This window comes from Saccopteryx leptura, chromosome 4 (genome assembly GCF_036850995.1).
Source record: "Saccopteryx leptura isolate mSacLep1 chromosome 4, mSacLep1_pri_phased_curated, whole genome shotgun sequence".
In the NCBI taxonomy this organism is placed as follows: Eukaryota; Metazoa; Chordata; class Mammalia; order Chiroptera; family Emballonuridae; genus Saccopteryx; species Saccopteryx leptura.
The window spans coordinates 49,882,349-49,901,767 of record NC_089506.1 but is presented as its reverse complement, the minus strand read 5'-3'; the positions used below and the strand labels follow the sequence as shown (position 1 = coordinate 49,901,767).

General features: G+C 41.3%; 1 protein-coding gene across 30 annotated transcripts in view; it reads right to left on the bottom strand.

The window, feature by feature from the left end:
• Nucleotides 1-19,419, bottom strand: part of DOCK9 (dedicator of cytokinesis 9) — a 342,320-nt gene that overhangs the window by 116,175 nt on the left and 206,726 nt on the right. For 29 of the 30 annotated variants that reach the window (XM_066380623.1, XM_066380629.1, XM_066380647.1 and 26 more), the window contains exons 10-15: nt 10,635-10,709; nt 9,196-9,336; nt 8,684-8,887; nt 8,181-8,303; nt 4,886-4,968; nt 4,208-4,330 (exon numbers count right to left, since the gene is read on the bottom strand). In XM_066380623.1, coding sequence (XP_066236720.1) covers nt 4,208-4,330; nt 4,886-4,968; nt 8,181-8,303; nt 8,684-8,887; nt 9,196-9,336; nt 10,635-10,709 — 749 coding nt within the window. The remainder of the gene's footprint in view (nt 1-4,207; nt 4,331-4,885; nt 4,969-8,180; nt 8,304-8,683; nt 8,888-9,195; nt 9,337-10,634; nt 10,710-19,419) is intronic. The other variant, XM_066380622.1, reaches the window with a different exon arrangement.

Sequence of the window (19,419 nt, the reverse complement as noted above, 5' to 3'; positions counted from 1 at the left end):
CTTCTTTTTTTTTTTTATGCATTTGCAAAGTGATGATGATGACGTGTGTTACACAAAATGAATTCTCTCGTGGCTGGGATTAGTTTTATTTTAGTCAAAAAGTGCACATATTCTATGCGAAACTTGTAATAGTTAAGCAGAAAAGCCCATACTAAAACTGCATTGATTAAATAAACGTATAATGCAGACACATGTAGGGTGTCTGGAATTTGGGAACTGCTTCTGTGTGGGTGTAAACCTAAAAACGAGGCCCAAACTCACTCTCTCTCATCTCAGGAAAGAGAAAGGTTTTCTCTTCCTACCGTCCATACCTTCCTTCTGACTCAACGATTCCCACAGAGGGAAAGAGAATGCTATCCCAAACTAGCAGTTATCTCGTGCCAGCAGTTCTGGTGTCCTGTATCTGTGTTTTCACAGCCTGGTCCCCCCAACTCTACTTCCTGCATTAACTCACTGATGTGATCCAGTGCAGGCATGCTTGGGTCTAATCTTTGTATAATGTATTATATATTTTATATAGAGGCTGGTGAGTCTAATCTTCTAATTGCATTTTGTAAAGGGAAATATTTCCTGAAGGCATTAGTGTCACTTAAACATGTATATGACTGAAAGGAATCTGAGGTATTTTTGTTTAAACAAAATCACTAAATTTATGTCTGTGAGAAATTTCAATCTGCATTTATAAAGTGCTTATGATGTGATACAAAGCTCATGAGATGAGGCACTATGGATAGAGTACAAACAAAAGGATTTCTGGCTTCAAGAAGCCAAAACTCTGGTAGATACTGTCAACTACTTGAGACATGATAGCTACCTCCACAGAGTTTGTATACGCCTCGACCAGAAGGCAGAGGTGTAAGGCAGGGGTCCCCAAACTTTTTACACAGGGGGCCAGTTCACCGTCCCTCAGACCGTTGGAGGGCCATACTATTAAAAAAAATTATGAACAAATCCCTATGTACACTGCACATATCTTATTTTAAAGTAAAAAAACAAAATGGGAATACAATATTTAAAATAAAGAACAAGTAAATTTAAATCAACAAACTGACCAGTAATTCAATGGGAACTATGGGCCTGCTTTTGGCTAATGAGATGGTCAATGTGCTCCTCTCACTGACCACCAATGAAAGAGGTGCCCCTTCCGGAAGTGCAGCGGGGGCTGAATAAACGGCCTCAGGGGGCCGCATGAGGCCCGTAGTTTGGGGACCCCTGGTGTAAGGTATTGAGAAGGAATATGGGATGAGACTAGTATTCCCGGTATGAGAAATCACCCTGATATGTCTATTCTTTTATTCTCATCACAGTTCAAGGAGACAGGGCCGTTACAATCCCCTTTAAAAAGGAGACTCAATCAGAGAAGCCAAGTGACCTGATCCAAGTCTCCCAATGTGGAAGTGAATTATGGATTGGGCTTTGAAAGATCAGTAAGGTTGCCCTGGAGAGACAAAAGAAGAAGGAGAATATGTCTGCTGTATGTGCCTGTCACTTGTGTGCTGCTGCTTGATGGGGTAGGAAGGGGACAGCATTCAGGCAGAGGGCAAAGCACAGTGAAGTGAAATCACACCGTGGGATTAGAGAAAGGCAAGGAGCCCCGCCCGACTTGAGGGCAGTGTAACTAGAGGGAAATGGAGATAAGCATGTCAAACCAGGAGACGAAGAACATAAAGGTATAAATAAACACATATACATCAGTCTCATGCAGAAGCCCTGCCAGAGTCTTCACCTACATTACCCAATGTGGCAGCATTAACAAGGTCTACATTTTAAAGTAAATATTCTATTTTTATCCTTTCCTTTATGCCTTCAGATTTACTGCAGAACTGAGGAAGATACTGCCATGAGCAAATCAAATAAATGTAAAATGCCAACTTTCTCCTCTTAAATACTTCATGAAGCCTGTATGTCAACCACACTGCCTGACGGAATTGCTTTCTTACTAACTCTTGGATGGTATCCCCTGGCAATGATTAGAAGGGAAAGGGGGAAGTGGCTTATATGAGCTTTGGCAGTTGTTTTTTAAAGACTGGGGCAGCCTGAGAAAATTTTCCTCATCTCTCATGAGATGATACTTTGAGACCCTCATGGAAGCAGAAATAATAAATAGCCCTGGATCAAAGCTGGCGCCCAAGCCACTAACACGAGATTATTCTCTGTCAGAAAATAAAGAGGAAAGAAAAAGAATAGCGCTAAGGTTTAAAAAAGAATAAATGAACAGTTACCCCCCACTTCCCCAGCTCTACTGTGAAGAACCAGGCAGTGGACACTGGCATCTCCCAGGCAGTGGGCACTGGCATCTTCCAGGCAGTGGGCACTGGCATCTCCCAGGCAGTGGACAGTGGCATCTCCCCGGACTCCCAGCGAGCAGACAGCTGCTCCCTAGTGCGGCCCTACCTTCTGCTGCCAACAGGATCAAATCCTTGTTTTGGGGTTTGTGAGTCTCTCACTGGCCATCTGGAGCACACTCTTCCCACAAAACCCTTCCTGAGCACGTGAAGAAAGGCCTGGTGTGTGTGCTGGGGAGGGAGGACCGACCCCGGGTCTGAACCAGTGAAAGTCTGTCCTCTTTCCACCCTGGCCTCAGGCTCTTGCTGATTAAAGACCCCGTATCCTTCCCCAGGGCTACCACTGTGGGGGGAAGCTTCAAGCTCTCAGCTAGGAAGTAACTTCTAAGACATGGCTTCCAACCTCCAACACATAGGAAAACTTCTTGTTTTGAATATAAAAGTAAATGTTAGTTATAAAAAGTGTCCCTGTAAAATCATGAAAAGCTATAAAGTGGACTGTGAAAAGTCACCCATAAACCCATTCCTCAGATAACAACAACATTTTGGTGTCTAGATTATAAAACTATTCTTATGCCTGTCTATAGTTCCATCTAACTAGCTATTTGTCTATCCATTTCTTCATTTATATACAAAAATATGTTCAAAATATTTTCTTTTCAAAAAAGAGGTCATATGGATACACTTTCTCCTCCTTAACAATACAGTGTGTCCACCTTCCTGAGTACATATGGACCTACATCATGGTTATTGAGAATTGCATGGTAGTCTAGTGAGGAAAAATTGTAATCTATTTAACTAAAGGTGATGGAAGTTGTCAAAAAACAACTTTTTATTCTGTGAGCAAGGCTAAAAGTTTCCTGGAACTCCAATAAAAACATGACAATAATTACTGTATAACAACACATTACCTATGACAACATCTTTCTCATTATCAATAAGTAAAGGTTTCTACGAATGTTAATTATGATTCTGTTTAGAACTCTGAAAAACCAGAAGAGAGAAATAAGAAAATGGTGAAAATGAAATGAAATAAAGCTAACCAGCCATTCATTAAAAAAGAAAAAGAAAAAAAAAGAAGAGACTGAAAGTTTCCTATGGCATAGAACGGTCAGCAGCTGGTTCTGCATTCTTTTATTTCATTATCTTTTAATACCCTCACTTCTTTCTCATTCCCAGAATTCTCCAAGAAAAATTCTAAACCCCACATCCCTTAGCAAAAGAAACCAGTTTCTGTAAGTTCAGAAATGAACTCCTGATGATAAGAGTGGATAAGAGCAGATTCTCAGCTAGACTGACTTCCACCATTGCTCAACCTCTCTTTACCAAAGCTATGGTTGAGTTATGTTCCCAAAAAGCTCTGTTTAAATCGTAACTCTAGTACCAATGAATGTGACCTTATTTGGAAATAGGGTCTTTGCAGATGTAATTAAGTGAAGATGAGGTCACTAAGGTTGGCCCTAATTCAGTATGGCACGTTCTTACAAGAAGGTAACTTAGACAGACACACAGGATGACAGCCATGTGAAGACAGAGGCAGAGATTAGAGTTATGCTCGGACATAACTTTAATTAATTTTGTTCTTCCTATTTCCACTTGCAGTAGCTTTGCTGAGTCCCTTCCCACCTCTTTCTTACACAGGCTCCTCAACTGCCTCCCTCTTCTCCAGCTTCATCTCTACCCCCAACCCACCCTTCACAGAACCACCCAAAACAGCCTTTACAGAATTCAAATGACCAAGGTTACTCTTCCAACTTCAACCCTCTCTTCTTTCCCAAGGACTTGAGGCACAACTCCATGCTCATCCAGCATACCCTATGATGCTTGAGTGGAGCAATTTAAAAGATGGCTCCTGCTTCCTCCCTCCCACCAAACAACTTCTACTTTTCAGGTGTGGAAATAAGTAAGGCCTTGAAACTCACTTCCGAAAGTCTGTAAGTAACTTGAGCATGTCGTCATTGGAGAGCTTATTGCTGTCTTGCTTGTAAAGAGCAGAGAATCTGGCATTTTTGTCAAGGTTTCCAGATGTATCTTTAAACAACGTCCTGAAACAGCAAAACAACACTTCTAAACTGAGTTTCCAAAAGACCAAAACAAATCCGCAACTTAATTCTGGTTTCTATGTGAAAATAAATTATTATTCCATTGGCTATAGCCAACAGAAATCTCATTATCTAAAAACATGGAAGATATTTATGAGGATGAGCACAACTAATTTAATTTACATAGAAAACATTTCCAGCAAATGGCCCGTGCTTAGGAAACAATACCACAGTCAAATGCTTAAGAAGCAGAGAGCACAAATACAGCGGACCTGCAGGCCTCGCTGGCTGGAGACACGGCTGGAGCCTGGAACACCAGCTCTGTAGCACACATTCCTGCTCCTCCTGCCAGGACCACATCCCTACCCTCCAATCAGTATCTTTCCTTTCTGTGACTCTGATAAAGAATTATTCAGATATGGGCTTATTTTTTTTCAACTTTACATATTTAAATCCTCTTTGTCTCTGGGCAATAAACACAGAATAGGTTGAGAGATCTATCTCTCTCTCTCCATATAGCTCCATCTATATCAAAGATATAAAAGAGGTTCCCCTTACCTTGCTGCCCAAGCAAACGGCATCCTGTACTGTCCGAGTCTCTGGCATGCCTGCTTGGCATTCTTCAGCACCTTCTGAGCAACCTTGAAAATATCAGAATAAAGGCATGAGATGCTGCAGCCCACAGACAGGAGAATTATCATCTAAAAAGCCATGATCACATGTTCATTAAATAAGCTCTTACTATAGTATCAGATACAAAAGCAAATTTCACTGTAATGAATATGGCTGGATTTACACTCAGCATAGAGTATGCCGTTTAATGAATTCTCAAGCTGTGCTTTTCAATGCATATAGAATGAAGACTGTTTCCAAAAGGTTATGTCTTTTCTTACCTAAAATGCTGCTTTTGCAGGCAGGCAACAAGCATGCCATATCATAGGCCTTCATAGTTCATGAGTTTTATTATTCCCTGCAGTAAACGAGGACTGAGCTCTCAGACTTCCATAGAGCGCGAATGGAACCCAATGTTTATGAAAGTCAAAGCGAAAAAGTCACTTTTGCCCTTTGGGTTTAGTTATGCCTCCTCTTTCTTTTCAAAAAACCTGCTCATGGTAGGCACCTACACAGACTTTTCATAAAAATGTCCTCCAAAATAGCCTGACCAGGTGGTGGCACAGTGGATAGAGCATCAGATTGGAATGCAGACGACCCAGGTTCGAGACCCCGAGGTTGCCAGCTTGAGCGCGGGCTCATCTGGTTTGAGCATAAAGCCCACCAGCTTGAACCCAAGGTCACTGGCTCCAGCAAGGGGTTACTCGGTCTGCTGAAGGCCCGCGGTCAAGGCACATATGAGAAAGCAATCAATGAACAACTAAGGTGTTGCAATGGGCAATGAAAAACTAATGATTGATGCTTCTCATCTCTCTCCATTCCTGTCTGTCTGTCTGTCCCTGTCTATCCCTCCTCTCTGACTCACTCTCTGTCTTTGTAAATAAATAAATTAATTAAATTAAATTTAATTAAAAAAAAATGTCCTCCAAAATAAAAATTTACTCCAAAAGATGTTCTAGCCCCCTGGTCGGCAAACCTGTGGTGACTTGCGAGCCACATGCGGCTCTTTGGCCCCTTGAGTGTGGCTCTTCCACAAAATACCACGTGCGGGCGCTACCTTGATAAGGAATGTACCTATCTGTATAGTTTAAGTTTAAAAAATTTGGCTCTCAAAAGAAATTTCCATCATTGTACTGTTGATATTTGGCTCTGTTGACTAATGAGTTTGCAGACCACTGTTCTAGACCATCTTGGAAAATATGAACAATTTTTATACACAGAAAGAAAAATCATCCCTCTGTCATATCTCTGCAAGACATATCCTGATGTAAGATGGTTGAATCTTAATCTCTGCTTTAAACTACTGCTCTGGGGGTGTGACTAATGGGACGAGGCGCACATGGCTGGGCTCTCCATCCCGTAAGTGATGAAGAAAGAGCTGACGCCTGCGGACGCTTAAGGAACGCTGGAGTGTGGAGTGCGTCTAGCCCACAAGGACGTGAGTTTTGCACCAACACGAGCTGCCATATTTCAAACCCTGCATGTGGCAAACAGAAGTAGCGAAGCTGGTGCAAATAAAATATGTTAGGTACACAGGGGAGTAGATCTTAGCGTGGGCCTTCACTGATTTCTAATCAAAACTTGAAAGAGCTGAAAGAGCCCTCATCCATGGTTTCACAGACTTCATTTCAAAAATAAAAGTTTTACAGACTTCATTTCAAAAATAAAACAGAGACCAAACTTCACTTGCTTTTATCAGTCAGAAAGGCACACCGAAGAGATGCACCTGTGCAAACAGACTTTTATTTGACTGGGGCTGTAATTAACGATTCCGATGTCCCATGTGGGTCAGTAATTTGTGGAGTCCACATCAGCATCGCCTTGTACATTATCTGTTTGATCCCAGCACTGTCCCTGAGAGGAAGGTAGGAGCAGGTAGCAACATTATCCTCCCACTACAGATGAAACATCTGGGGCCCAGAAAGGGGACATGATTTGTCCAAAGTACCCAGGCTACTTAGGTGCTCAGCACTTACCGTATTTCCCCGTGTATAAGACACACCCTTTTCTGGAAAATTTGGGGTTGAAAAACTGGGTGCAGCTTATACAGTGGTTGTAATTTTTTTTTTACTTGCATTTCTCACTTTTTTTGCATGGATGAGGAGTTGTATGAATTTTATGATGAATAAAACTTGGGTTCAATAACTTTATGCAATACATTTTTTTCAAATTTCGGGCCCAAAAATTAAGGTGTGTCTTATACATGGGAGCGTTTTGTCCATGGGGAAATACGGTACGAGTCTCACTCCTAGAATCTATTCTTTGAGGACCATCCTGAGTCTTGGTGGACACACTCAGGATGTGTGGATGGCCACAAAAAGGAAGAGAGGAAACTGAGTCAGCTCAGCAAACCTCCTGTTAGAGCCTCCGGGGTCTCCCCTCCTACTGTTGACCAGTCCCTGGTCAATGTATTAGGGCAATCTTCAAATGATCACTTTTTAAAAATGAAAATACTGTAAAACTGGCAGGGATAGCTCTCAATAGCTTACTCTGACCAGGTGGCTCCTTGTGCTAGAAAGTGACAGTCAAGTGTCCTTCGGCCACTCTAGCTGTGGGACACTATGCAGGTAACTAAACCTTTGCAAACTTCAATTTTCTGAATGTGAAAGGTGGTCTGGGACTAGATGACTTTAATAATTCTATAGTATGTCCACACCTAGCCATCCTCCAGTTAATGAACAGTGCTTTGCACATACACCACACATATAACCTGTATGTTTCTCTTCCCTCTACCTAAGATCACACTCTCTCTGCTGCCATAACCCTGCCCCATCTGACAAAACATAAGTAGACCTGAACCATTAATCCTACTGACCATATCTGTGAGCCAGAGCATCTCCTAGTCTCCAGTCTCATATTTAAGTATAAATGGACCTAAATATATATAATTCTAGAACCTGAGACATCAACAAGATAAAAAAAAAAAGCTCTATTTAGATACAATATGTGAACTCTGTAATTCACAGAAAGTTCCCTACTAAGCCAATAATACTTCTGCAAATTATTTCATGATATAAGGATAGTCCAGCCAAATGGAGTATTTTATTCACATACAGGACTACTTTTCACTGAAAATTGGACACATAAAGTTAAACGTAAGAATAAATCTATGTACAGTAGTTTACATCTTTTGAAATATAAATACAGTTTAACTTTGATTTCCTTAAGCATTTCTACTTCAATGGAGACCCCCTTTTTCTAACTGCGGTGTATTATCACAAAGCATAAAAGCCATCCCTACCTTAGAAGAGTCTGAACTTTTCATGTATGGCTCAGCGACATGTGTGATGCTCCCCTGAAGAACTTTTTCAATTCTAGCCACAAGAAATATATCTGGATGAGGACATGTGATTGAAAATATACCCTAGGGACAAATAATTTTCTTCAGTAAGTAGAATTCACAGCCACATTAAACAAATCCCATAAATACTAAAGGTTCTAAAGCAGCAAAGAATGGTGAAACCATTTACTATAAGAAGCACCCAGTGCCAAACTAGTTAACTGATCAATAGTTCATCATCTACTCAAACAGACTATTTGGTAGGAGAGGCAACTTGCAGAAAGTTTAGAACAAAGAAATAAGAAACCCAACCACTTCTCTCAGCTTGCTTTTACTGTCTAATCAGACAAGCAGTCAATATTAACAACAGCCTCACCCCAGTTATGCATTACAAAGTCTATGTATTTACATAGTATGTGCAAAATAAGTTTTAGTAGTATGACTACTGGGCACAGGCCCCCCACCTGCTTTGGATACTGCATGGCAGCCTCATGAAGGATGTCCTGAAGGGCAGGTATGCTCTGCCCGCTGCCATTCATCAGGGCCGGGGACGTGGTGGCCAGCATCTGTCTCACTGAGAAATGGTTCAAGTCCACATGGAAATCGGCAGAAATCTTTCGGTTGTTCTTTATGTCAAACAGGGATAGAGTAACAAAGAAAGGCTCTACCTGAACAAAACAAAAGCAATTCCGACCATCACTATGGCTCAGACTCTCGGGGAAAAGAAGAATGCTGCTATCAAAGAAGAAATTACTAGACTTATTTATGATTGTGGCTATAAATTACTGCTAAAGAGAAACAGCCTTGATGTCTAGCTTTGCTACAAACATCCTGTTCCTGCAGGCTAAACAGCCCCCCATAACCGGACCCCCCATTGTACCTCCTTGATACCAGGAGCTAGAATTTCATGCCCAGACTGCACTGAAGTGGACACATCTGAAAACCTTATTTTTTTAAAATCTTTTTTAAAAATTACATTTGTAGTGGGTCCTTCTTCATTTTCAGCAACACAGCATTGCAAATTGAAAGATAAATCATTGCACTTGACAATAATTCTTTTTCCAAACTTCTCTTCAAATGGCTTCAATTCTGGCTCAGCTGATGAGAAGTCAAGCTTCTTTTAAAAGAAAAGTAAACATATAAATACATTACGCTCACATTTAAAAAAAAAATCCCATAATAAATGTAGCCTAAGGAAACTGACATATGGGAAAGCCAGACACATTCGTTACTCATAATAGTAATACTATTTTATAAGTTTATATAGTTCATAATACTGGTCAAAAGTGACAGTATATCTACATACGAGATTATCATACAGAGCTTAAAAACTATGGTCATGAGCAACTCAATGCCCATCAACAGATGAATGGATAACAAAATGTGATATATACATACAACAGACTATTATTCAGCCACAAAAAGAAATAAAGTTCTGACTATGCTACAACATGGGTAGACCTTGAAAACATTATGCTACATGGAATAAACTAGACACCGAAAGACAAATATTGCATGATTTCACATAAATGAGGTTCCTAAAATAGGCAAGTTCACAAAGACAGACATAAGAGTAGAGGTTACTCGGGGTGGTAAGGGGAAGGAGGAATGGGGAAGTTACTGCTGAATGGATCAAGGGTTCCTGTTCGGGATGATGAAGAAGCTCTGGGAATGGATAGTGTTTCAGTCGTGCAGCACTGTAAATGTTCCTAACCACTAAACTCACACTTAAAAGGGGGTAAAATAGTAAATTTTATGTTATGTATACTTTATCACAACAAATAAAAATTGTCAAAAAGCAAAAATATATATGTATATGGTTATGAATTCTGTGAAAAAACAGGAAATCACTTATTATTAAAGTTAAGTGGGGAAAGAAGTTCTATTTTATAAAAAGACCATAAACAAAGGGGAAAACACAGCAGGAAAGACTGCAGAAGGGTTGTCCCCTCCGAGCAATCCCATCTGAGGCAGCCGGGAGGCAGGTCCTCGCCACACCGCGTCCTGGACTCGGTCGGTCGGGACACAGCCATGGGTCACATGCACTGTGAGGCTTGCGCCTGGTTCTGACCTTGGCTGGTCACGAAACACCACTGTCAGCTGGGGATCTGCAGGGATGATTGTTATTTTCTGACTATTATTTTATAGGATAAACTATGTTCTTTGTGGACCAGAGAATGTCTTTGGATAAATCTCTCTCAATTTTCAACAATCTATTGTATATCAAATATTCACAATGGTTACATGCTGGTGATGAGATTATAAGTTGTTTTTATTTTTCCTCTTCCCCTTGAATTTTCTATATTGCTGTTATATTGCTTGTCAATCCAAAATATACAAAATAAAGAAACAATCTGTCAAAGGTTTTCTTTGTCAAACTTTGTTTTAAATTTTAAACATTAAAATAGTTCCTACCTGGGCATCTGGGTCCAAGTAAAAGAGTTTAACTCTGCTTTCACTTTTCAGCTTGATTTCTGCTTCTCGTGTACTCTGATAACAAGATAAACAAAATATTGATTACATTTAAAAATAACCCTTTTCCTACGGGCGTGTCCAAGAGTGTTTGTGTGCGGCCCCATCCTGAAGAGCCAGGCTGCCAGACGACTCAACCCTCTTCGTGGAGACGAGCCGCCTGTCAACGAACAAGGACAGGCGGTCAAGCACACAGCACACCCCAGGAGTGCTGTGGGGAGGGAAAAGAGGTTAATTCCTGATCCCTGTCCGTATGACGTTGACAATCAAATCAGGGAGTCAAAAACAATACAAAGAGAGCAAAAGAGAATAATTAAACGTAACTATCAAGCAAGGCTTCATAATGTAATGGAATAGAGGCTGGGCTTTGAAAGAAGCAGTGGACTTGAGGAAGCAAGAAGGAGGAAAACATTTTAGGCCAAATAAAGAGGAAGCACAGCACAGATAGATACTGAGCGTGAAAATGAGTCCAGATGGTGGAAATACTTAAGGTCCACTTAAGACTGAGGGTACAAGCAATGGAAGAGAAGGGAGTCTGTTTTGAGTGCCAGGATAGAGAAAACTATGGCAGATCCGGCCATAGGTGTCTATTGCAGGGAGGGGACATTGCTGATTTATATTTACTGAGAACCTATCATGTGTCAAGAACTAGGGACACAAACATGAATGAAATGAAATCCCTACCCCCAAGGAACACTAGCTGAGAAGACAGAATCTAAACAGGCAATGAGAATGGCAACAGAAAGCAGAAGGAACAGCGAGAGCTAACGTGGACCAGGAGGCGGCCGTCAGGACAAAGCTCCCAGAGGAAGGCCTACTTGGAACACCAGAACATCTGGCCAGGAAAGGAGAGAAGGGCAACCTAGGAGGAGGCACTGCAGGTGCAAAAGTGCAAGTCACACCTGAGCAATTACAAAGTCATTTATTATGACTGCATGTTTGGGCATGATGAAAAAAGCAAAGCAAAATGAGCCTGCAGTTTGTATGTTAAGAACCAGGGATTTTGTTCAATATCAAAAAAAGAAAAGAAAAATAAAGAAAAGGAAAGACACGAAAAGAAAAATCCTGCAATATTTCAAGCAAGGGAATAAAATAACTAGCTTTGCATTTTATTATTATTTATTTTACAGAGACAGAGAGGGATAGACAGGGACAGACAGACAGGAACGGAGAGAGATGAGAAGCATCAATCATTAGTTTTTCATTGCGCGTTGCAACGCCTTAGTTGTTCATTGATTGCTTTCTCATATGTGCCTTGACCGTGGGCCTTCAGCAGACCGAGTAACCCCTTGCTGGGGCCAGCACAAGCTGGTGGGATCTTGCTCAAACCAGATGAGTCTGCGCTCAAGCTGGTGACCTTGGAGTCTCGAACCTGGGTCCTCTGCATCCCAGTCCGATGCTTTATCCACTGCGCCACCGCCTGGTCAGGCTAGCTTTGCATTTTAGAAGCATCACCCAGGTATAGCTGAGGAAATGAATTAAAAGGGGAAAGATGAGGAGGCCCAGACAGTCTCCTGTGGGTTATCACTACTGCCTCTCAGTTTCATAGCAAGGCCCATAACAAATTCCACATTCCTAGCTTGAGCAGTCTGCTGTCTGGTCAATCCATTAACTGAGATAGATAATTCAGAAGGAAGAGCAAGACTGTAGAGAAGGTGACAAACTAAGACTCTGAATGTGCCTGTGGGGTTTCTGACTGGAAACATCCAGTAGACCGCTAGAGGATGGAACTCGAGCACAAGGTAGGCATGAGGGCCAGAATCACGGACGTGGCGAGGAGCCACTGAGAGAAAGACAGATATGGTGGCAGAGATGGGGGTTGAGGAGTGGAATCTGGGAACAGAAAGAAGAAGGTCCTAAGATATCCACAAGACAGAAGTAATCTCCCACCATATTATTTCTCACACCTGGCTCCTCTAATCAACATCCTATTCTGGCTACTCTCAGTCTCAATGGTTAAATCTGTAGTCAGGTCCTAGCTGGAGAGCTCAGTTGGTTAGAGCATCATACCAACGTGCAGAAGTTGACTCTTCGACCCCTGGCCAGGGCACATACAAGAACAGATCAATGTTGCTGTCTGTCTCTCTCCTTCTCTTCCTCTCTTGCTAAAATCAATTAAAAAAAATTTTTTTAAATCTGTAGTCAGAATAGAATGTCTTCTCTCATGTACTCCTTTCTGCCAAGACCACAAGTCACATATATTACATCTCAGCATGTGATGGGTCAGTGACAGCTCAATGGAGAGGGTATCTTACTTATCCTCTCTGCTGGTGGCTGACCAAGGTTTATTATTACATTTTTCTTTATGGCTAACAAGAAATTGAGCACTGCCTTAATTTTCACAGGCATGTAACTGTTATAACAGGTTCTTAGCAATGATCCAAATTCTATCATAACAATAGGTCCAGTAAAATGAAATGACCACCAGCATACTAAGAAACTGGATTCTAGTTGTAGTTAAGTCATTAACTAGTAGTATGAACTTGAGCAAGCCACTTTGCCTCTCTGGACTCCGTTTTCATTCCTGAGTAAAAAGACTGAACAAGATGATGTCTCAATGCTCACGCACAACAGTTTGTCTCAATGCTATCTATGAGAGCTTTCAGGCTTCTGGAAGTTAACGGACATTCCTACAAATCATCTGTTCACACTTACAAGGGAAAACATGTATGTACCTGCAGCTGAGGTAGGCTCCTATCACCTTCCCTAGTCTCTCACATCAACATGTATGTACCTGCAGCTGAGGTAGGCTCCTATCACCTTTCCTAGTCTTTCACATCAACATGTATGTACCTGCAGCTGAGGTAGGCTCCTATCACCTTCCCTAGTCTCTCACATCAACATGTATGTACCTGCAGCTGAGGTAGGCTCCTATCACCTTTCCTAGTCTCTCACATCAACATGTATGTACCTGCAGCTGAGGTAGGCTCCTATCACCTTCCCTAGTCTCTCACATCAACATGTATGTACCTGCAGCTGAGGTAGGCTCCTATCACCTTTCCTAGTCTCTCACATCAACATGTATGTACCTGCAGCTGAGGTAGGCTCCTATCACCTTTCCTAGTCTTTCACATCAACATGTATGTACCTGCAGCTGAGGTAGGCTCCTATCACCTTTCCTAGTCTTTCACATCAACATGTATGTACCTGCAGCTGAGGTAGGCTCCTATCACCTTTCCTAGTCTTTCACATCAAAAAAGCCAGAACCTGAGTTTGTAAAATCTACTCTACTGAGCTCAAAGACCTTGCTTTACTTTGTACAGAGCCATCATGTTCCCTAACAAAAACATCAGTATGAGGTCTTGCAAGCCACCACCACCAGTAACTAACGCCTTACACGCCTGAGTTTCTGCTTGAACCCTTCAACAAAGGAGAATACAGTACTGTAATCTCAGGCACTGGAGGAGAGCATGGGTTTTTAATGTAGACTCAATTCCTAGTGCCTTTCTGGGAGATGACTGTTGTCTCAAGTTGTGCTAGGAGATGAAAAATGAATAAAGCAATGAGCTCCAGACACACAGAGGAAAAACAGGGATGCAGACATATTAAAAGAAAAAAAAATCAACAACTAGCCAAAATAGACTCAAAGCATCCTGATGTTGCCACTAATATCCAAGAGATACAGTCTTCACTGGAGAAACCATTTAAGGTGAAAGAAAGGACAACCGTAGACATAAAATTAACATAAAGCTTATAATCCACCTGACATACATTGATAGCTCTAGTATAAGATAGATAAAAAGCAAACTCAACTTCTTTTAGTTCCTCCCAGCCCTCCCAAAGCCTAGCATGCATTAAACAGAGTGTATATACCTGATAAATGGTGTCTGAAGAAATTACCAGATAAAACCTGGACCGTAGGAAAATGAGGCTCAGGACTGTCAGGGCATCTTAATGATAAAAATTAATATTTACTGATAATAGCCAACATCTCTGCGCTAGGTATCATCCTCAGTGCACATTTATATTTTGTACAAACTTAGGAGGCAGGGTCTACTGTTATCCTTGTTTAAAAGAGAAGATTCTGAGTCATGAGTGGTAAATACTTTGCCTAGGAACTCACAACATTAAACAGAAGCCTGGCTTCTGAGGTTATCTGGCATCAGGGCACACAGTCACATTAAACAAAAGACAAAAAAATAAAAATTAGTAAAGAATATGAGCAGGCCAGTCAGAGAAGAAGGAACTGAAACGGTAAATAAATATATGAAAATATTAAAAATATCATTACTAAGCAGCAAAATACAAATTAAAGGAGTGAAATACCATTTTTTCACTTCTCTGGTAAGGATGAAGAAAAATAGGAATGTAAATTGTTACAACTGACTAGGAAAATAACCTGTCAATATTTAACATTAAAAACAATAACCTCTGACCCATAAACCCCACTTTGGGGAATTTCACCTACTGAAATAAGAGCACATGCATTTAAGCTTATACATATGTCATATTTTGTTTTTGTTTTTGCGGGATTTTTTGTGACAGAGAGACAGAGAGAGGGACAGATAAGGACAGACAGACAGGAAGGAAGAGAGATGAGAAGCATCAATTCTTCGTTGCAGCTCCTTAGTCTCCTTAGTTGTTCACTGATTGCTTTCTCATATGTGCCTTGACTGGGGCGGGGGGGGGGGGGCAAGCTCCAGCCGAGCCAGTGACCCCTTACTTAAGCCAGCGACCTTGGGTTCAAGTTAGTGACCTTGGGCTTCAAACCAGTGACCTTTGGGTTCAAGCCAGCAACCATAGGGTCATGTCTATAATCCCACGCTCAAGCCAACGACCCCAAGCTCAAGCTGGGGAGCCTGTGCTCAAGTTGGCAAACCTCGTGGTTTCGAACCTGGGTCCTCCGCATGCCAGGCCTATGCTCTATCCACTGCACCACTGTCTGGTCAAGCTGTTACAATGTTTATTGAGTATTGTTTATAAAAGCTAAAAACTGAAAATAATCTAAGTGTTTGTAAATAGGAAGATGGTGAATTAATATTGTGCAAACCCACATCTGGAATATTATGCAGCTATAAAAAAGAGTAAACTAGATCCAGAAACATCTATGAAATATTTTTAAGTGGTAGAACAAGTTGCACAGTAATGCATATATCATGAGCATATTTTTATTTTTTTATTTTTATTTATTCATTTGAGAGAGGAGGGAGGGAGGGAGGGAGAGAGAGAAAGAGAGAGAGAGACAGAAAGAGAGAGAGAGAGAAAGGGGGGAGGAGCAGGAAGCATCAACTCCCATATATGCCTTGACCAGACAAGTGCAGGGTTTTGAACCGGCAACCTCAGTGTTCCCAGGTCGACGCTTTATCCACTGCGCCACCAGAGGTCAGGCATCATGAGCACATTTTTAAAGAACAATGAAAAATACTACATATGCGTGCATGCTTCTGTGAGCAATAGGTTTGGTGAAAGCTGTGGCAATGGAGGATGAGGAAAAAGATTAACTTTTTATATAACTGGATATTTTTACTTATTATAGCAAGCACATTTATTTTTATTTAACTGTTAGTAAAGGTAAAATAAATTCCTATAATATGTACTCTCATCACAATCTAAAGGCTTACAAAATAGAGCTGTAAAAACAAACAGAAAAACATTATCCCACAGACTATGACATCTAGCACTTCTCAAAGTGACAGAAACCAGCTCTGCTCTTAAAATAACCCGTGGCTAGTTCCTACTGTGGAGGTAGGAAGAACTGGACTGGCTTTTCCCCCAACTTTGCCTCTGTCATCATACCCACAGCCCAGCTAAGACTTTGGGCTCAGTACAGAGGAAAAGGAGAGGAGAATGAAGAGAATGGACAATGACAGAGCTGTCTTCTGTAAAACCTGCCACTTGCTCAGAAGTCAAAGAAGAGAATGACTCATCTAACACAGAGGCTATTCCCTCCACTTCTACAGACCCTAAGTTTAATCACTAATGACACATGCCAACAAGGGTTTCTGCCTTGAGGGGCAGTTCTAAACCAAACATTTCCCAGTTTCCAGAGGGATTGCTGTAGGCCTACTTTGTGGCCTAAGTTTATCTCTGAGCAGATAAAATAACCAAAGGTCAAAGACTATGGCCAACAGCATTTCACTTTCAGAATGGTTGTCAGTATTATACTGTGTTGACTGTTTGATCATTACAATGGGTAGACATCGTAATATTTAACAAAATCCTTTGAGGCCAGAATAAATACTTTTTAATGTAAAGAGTTGTCATGATTTGTTTCTACTACTTCCAAGATAACTCCCTGGGATTATCATCCTATCCTCTCTATCACAAAGCTATAATAAATAATTACAGAATTGGGAGGCCCAAGAAATATAGACAGCTGACCTCACAAACACAACCCTAACCAATTCCTTTGAATCATAACACAATTACTAGCTTTCTACATCAGGATATAGGGAAGGAAGCATCAGTTACAGACTTGGTTTTAAAAATTAGCAAAGGTGTATGTGAAACTGGGTTCTGACATGTATTACTGACCTTGGTCACTTGACCCTTACTCAACCTCAATGAGACTATCAAGTTTGAGATACCACAGTTTCTACTGTGTTCAACTGTGAAAGATTTACCAAGAAAGATAAGTTAGTTAGCTGAAAATAAGTATAAGATATGTGGATATAAGCAATTTTGGATTGACATAAAATAATACTTTTCTTTCAGAACCCAAAGGGGAAAGAAACCCAATTAAGCTGAGCTGCTAATCTCTAAATACAAAAAAAGCCTCAAAAACACAATGGCTGTGGAGTAGAAAAATATAAGGTTTGAAAGCATGAGGCTTTTCTTCATACTGTCTTTTTTTTGTTTTGTTTTGTTTTGTATTTTTCCGAAGCTGGAAACAGGGAGGCAGTCAGACAGACTCCCGCATGCGCCCGACCGGGATCTACCTGGCATGCCCACCAGGGGGTGATGCTCTGCCCATCTTGGGGTGTCGCTCTGCCGCAATCAGAGCCATTCTAGCGCCTGAGGCAGAGGCCACAGAGCCATCCTCAGCACCCGGGCAAACTTTGCTCCAATGGAGCCTTGGCTGTGGGAGGGAAAGAGAGAGACAGAGAGGAAGGAGAGGGGGAGGGGTAGAGAAGCAGATGGGCGCTTCTCCTGTGTGCCCTGGCCGGGAATCAAACCCGGGACTCCTGCACGCCAGGCCGACGCTCTACCACTGAACCAACCAGCCAGGGCCTCTTCATACTGTCTTTATACAAGGAAATGATATACATCCCAATGTCACTTTCAAATAAATGTAATCAGTTAAAAATTATTAAATAAATAGTAATCTGATATTAACCCTAGATTTTAAAGAGATAACTAACTTTATACACACACACACACACACACACACACACACACACACACACACGTTTACAGCCTGGCCAGTGGTGGTGCAGTGGATAAAGCGTAGACCTGGGATGCAGAGGTCCCAGGTTTGAAACCACAAGGTGCCGGTTTAAGCGCGGGGTCACCAGTTTGAGCATGGGATCATCAATATGATTCCATGGTCGCTGGCTTGAAGCACAAGGTCATCGGCTTAAGCAAAGGGGCATTGGCTCAGGTGGAGCCACCTGGTCAAGACACGTATGAGAAGCAATGAATGAACAACTAAAGTGATGCAACTACGAGTTGATGCTTCTCATCTCTCTCCCTTCCTGTCTGTCTCTCCCTCTCTCTCTCTTCCTCTAAAAAAAAATCAAAAACAAAACAAAAAACCATACAGTTTATAAAAGAATACGTATTCTGATATGATAAATGCTATTAAGTTTACAATAAACATGCTTGGTTGCATATTAGACAATAGGAAGAAAAAGACAGGTTTTTGGGTAAATACAGCATATGACTTAATAAAATAATAATAATAGCAGTAAATGTACAAACAATATAAGGGCCAAGAATATACAAAAGATTCTGAAAACCTACGTCTGTATTATTCCTACCACATGTAAAGGATCCCTCCATTATATTCCAGAATGAGGCTTCAGTTATTTTTGTACTAAAACAACTTCCTGTCACTCATATCCTGTTTGGTCATGTCTCAGTCACAGTGGAAAACAAAAGCCAGGGCAACAGGATAAATGAAGCAGAAAGCGGCACTGACCAGAGAGGAGCCTGCCATTAAATCCCACTTGTAACGGCTCTGCCTGCCCCTGCTGTCCTAGTCCTTTCTCCAAAATCTTAACTGTGGCCTGATCACCTGCTGGACCCTCTTTACACCTTCCTGCCCTGGTACTGCCCTCTTTTACTTCTTCATTCCCTGATCGAACCCGCCCTCCTCACACAGCTCTGCGCCTCCTGCTTGCCTCTCTCCCCCTCCCTCCCACTCCATTCTTCCATCTCAGATTCTCCACTACCTCAGTAAAAAATAAAGCAAAGAGCAAGAAATGGGGGTTGAAACCAATTACATTGATTTCACCAAATAAAATAGCTTCAGCTAGCATAGTTGTTAAACACAGTTTGGAAACAGCTCCAAATATGTTATACACACACACACACACACACACACACATACATACATACATACATATAGTATCAGGCTAGGTGACCCAGACTTTTTAAAAATGTGTGTGTGTGTGTATTTATTATTATTTTTTAATTTCCCCAGGTCTTAGGATCAAAGGATTCTGAGTTATGCTGGCTAGGCAGTAGTAAGCAATGAGAGAAGAAAGGAGAGCACAACTCCTGGGTGTCTTCACATGAAAAGAAATACAGATTTCTAATTAATCAACATTAGGCTCAAATAATTGGA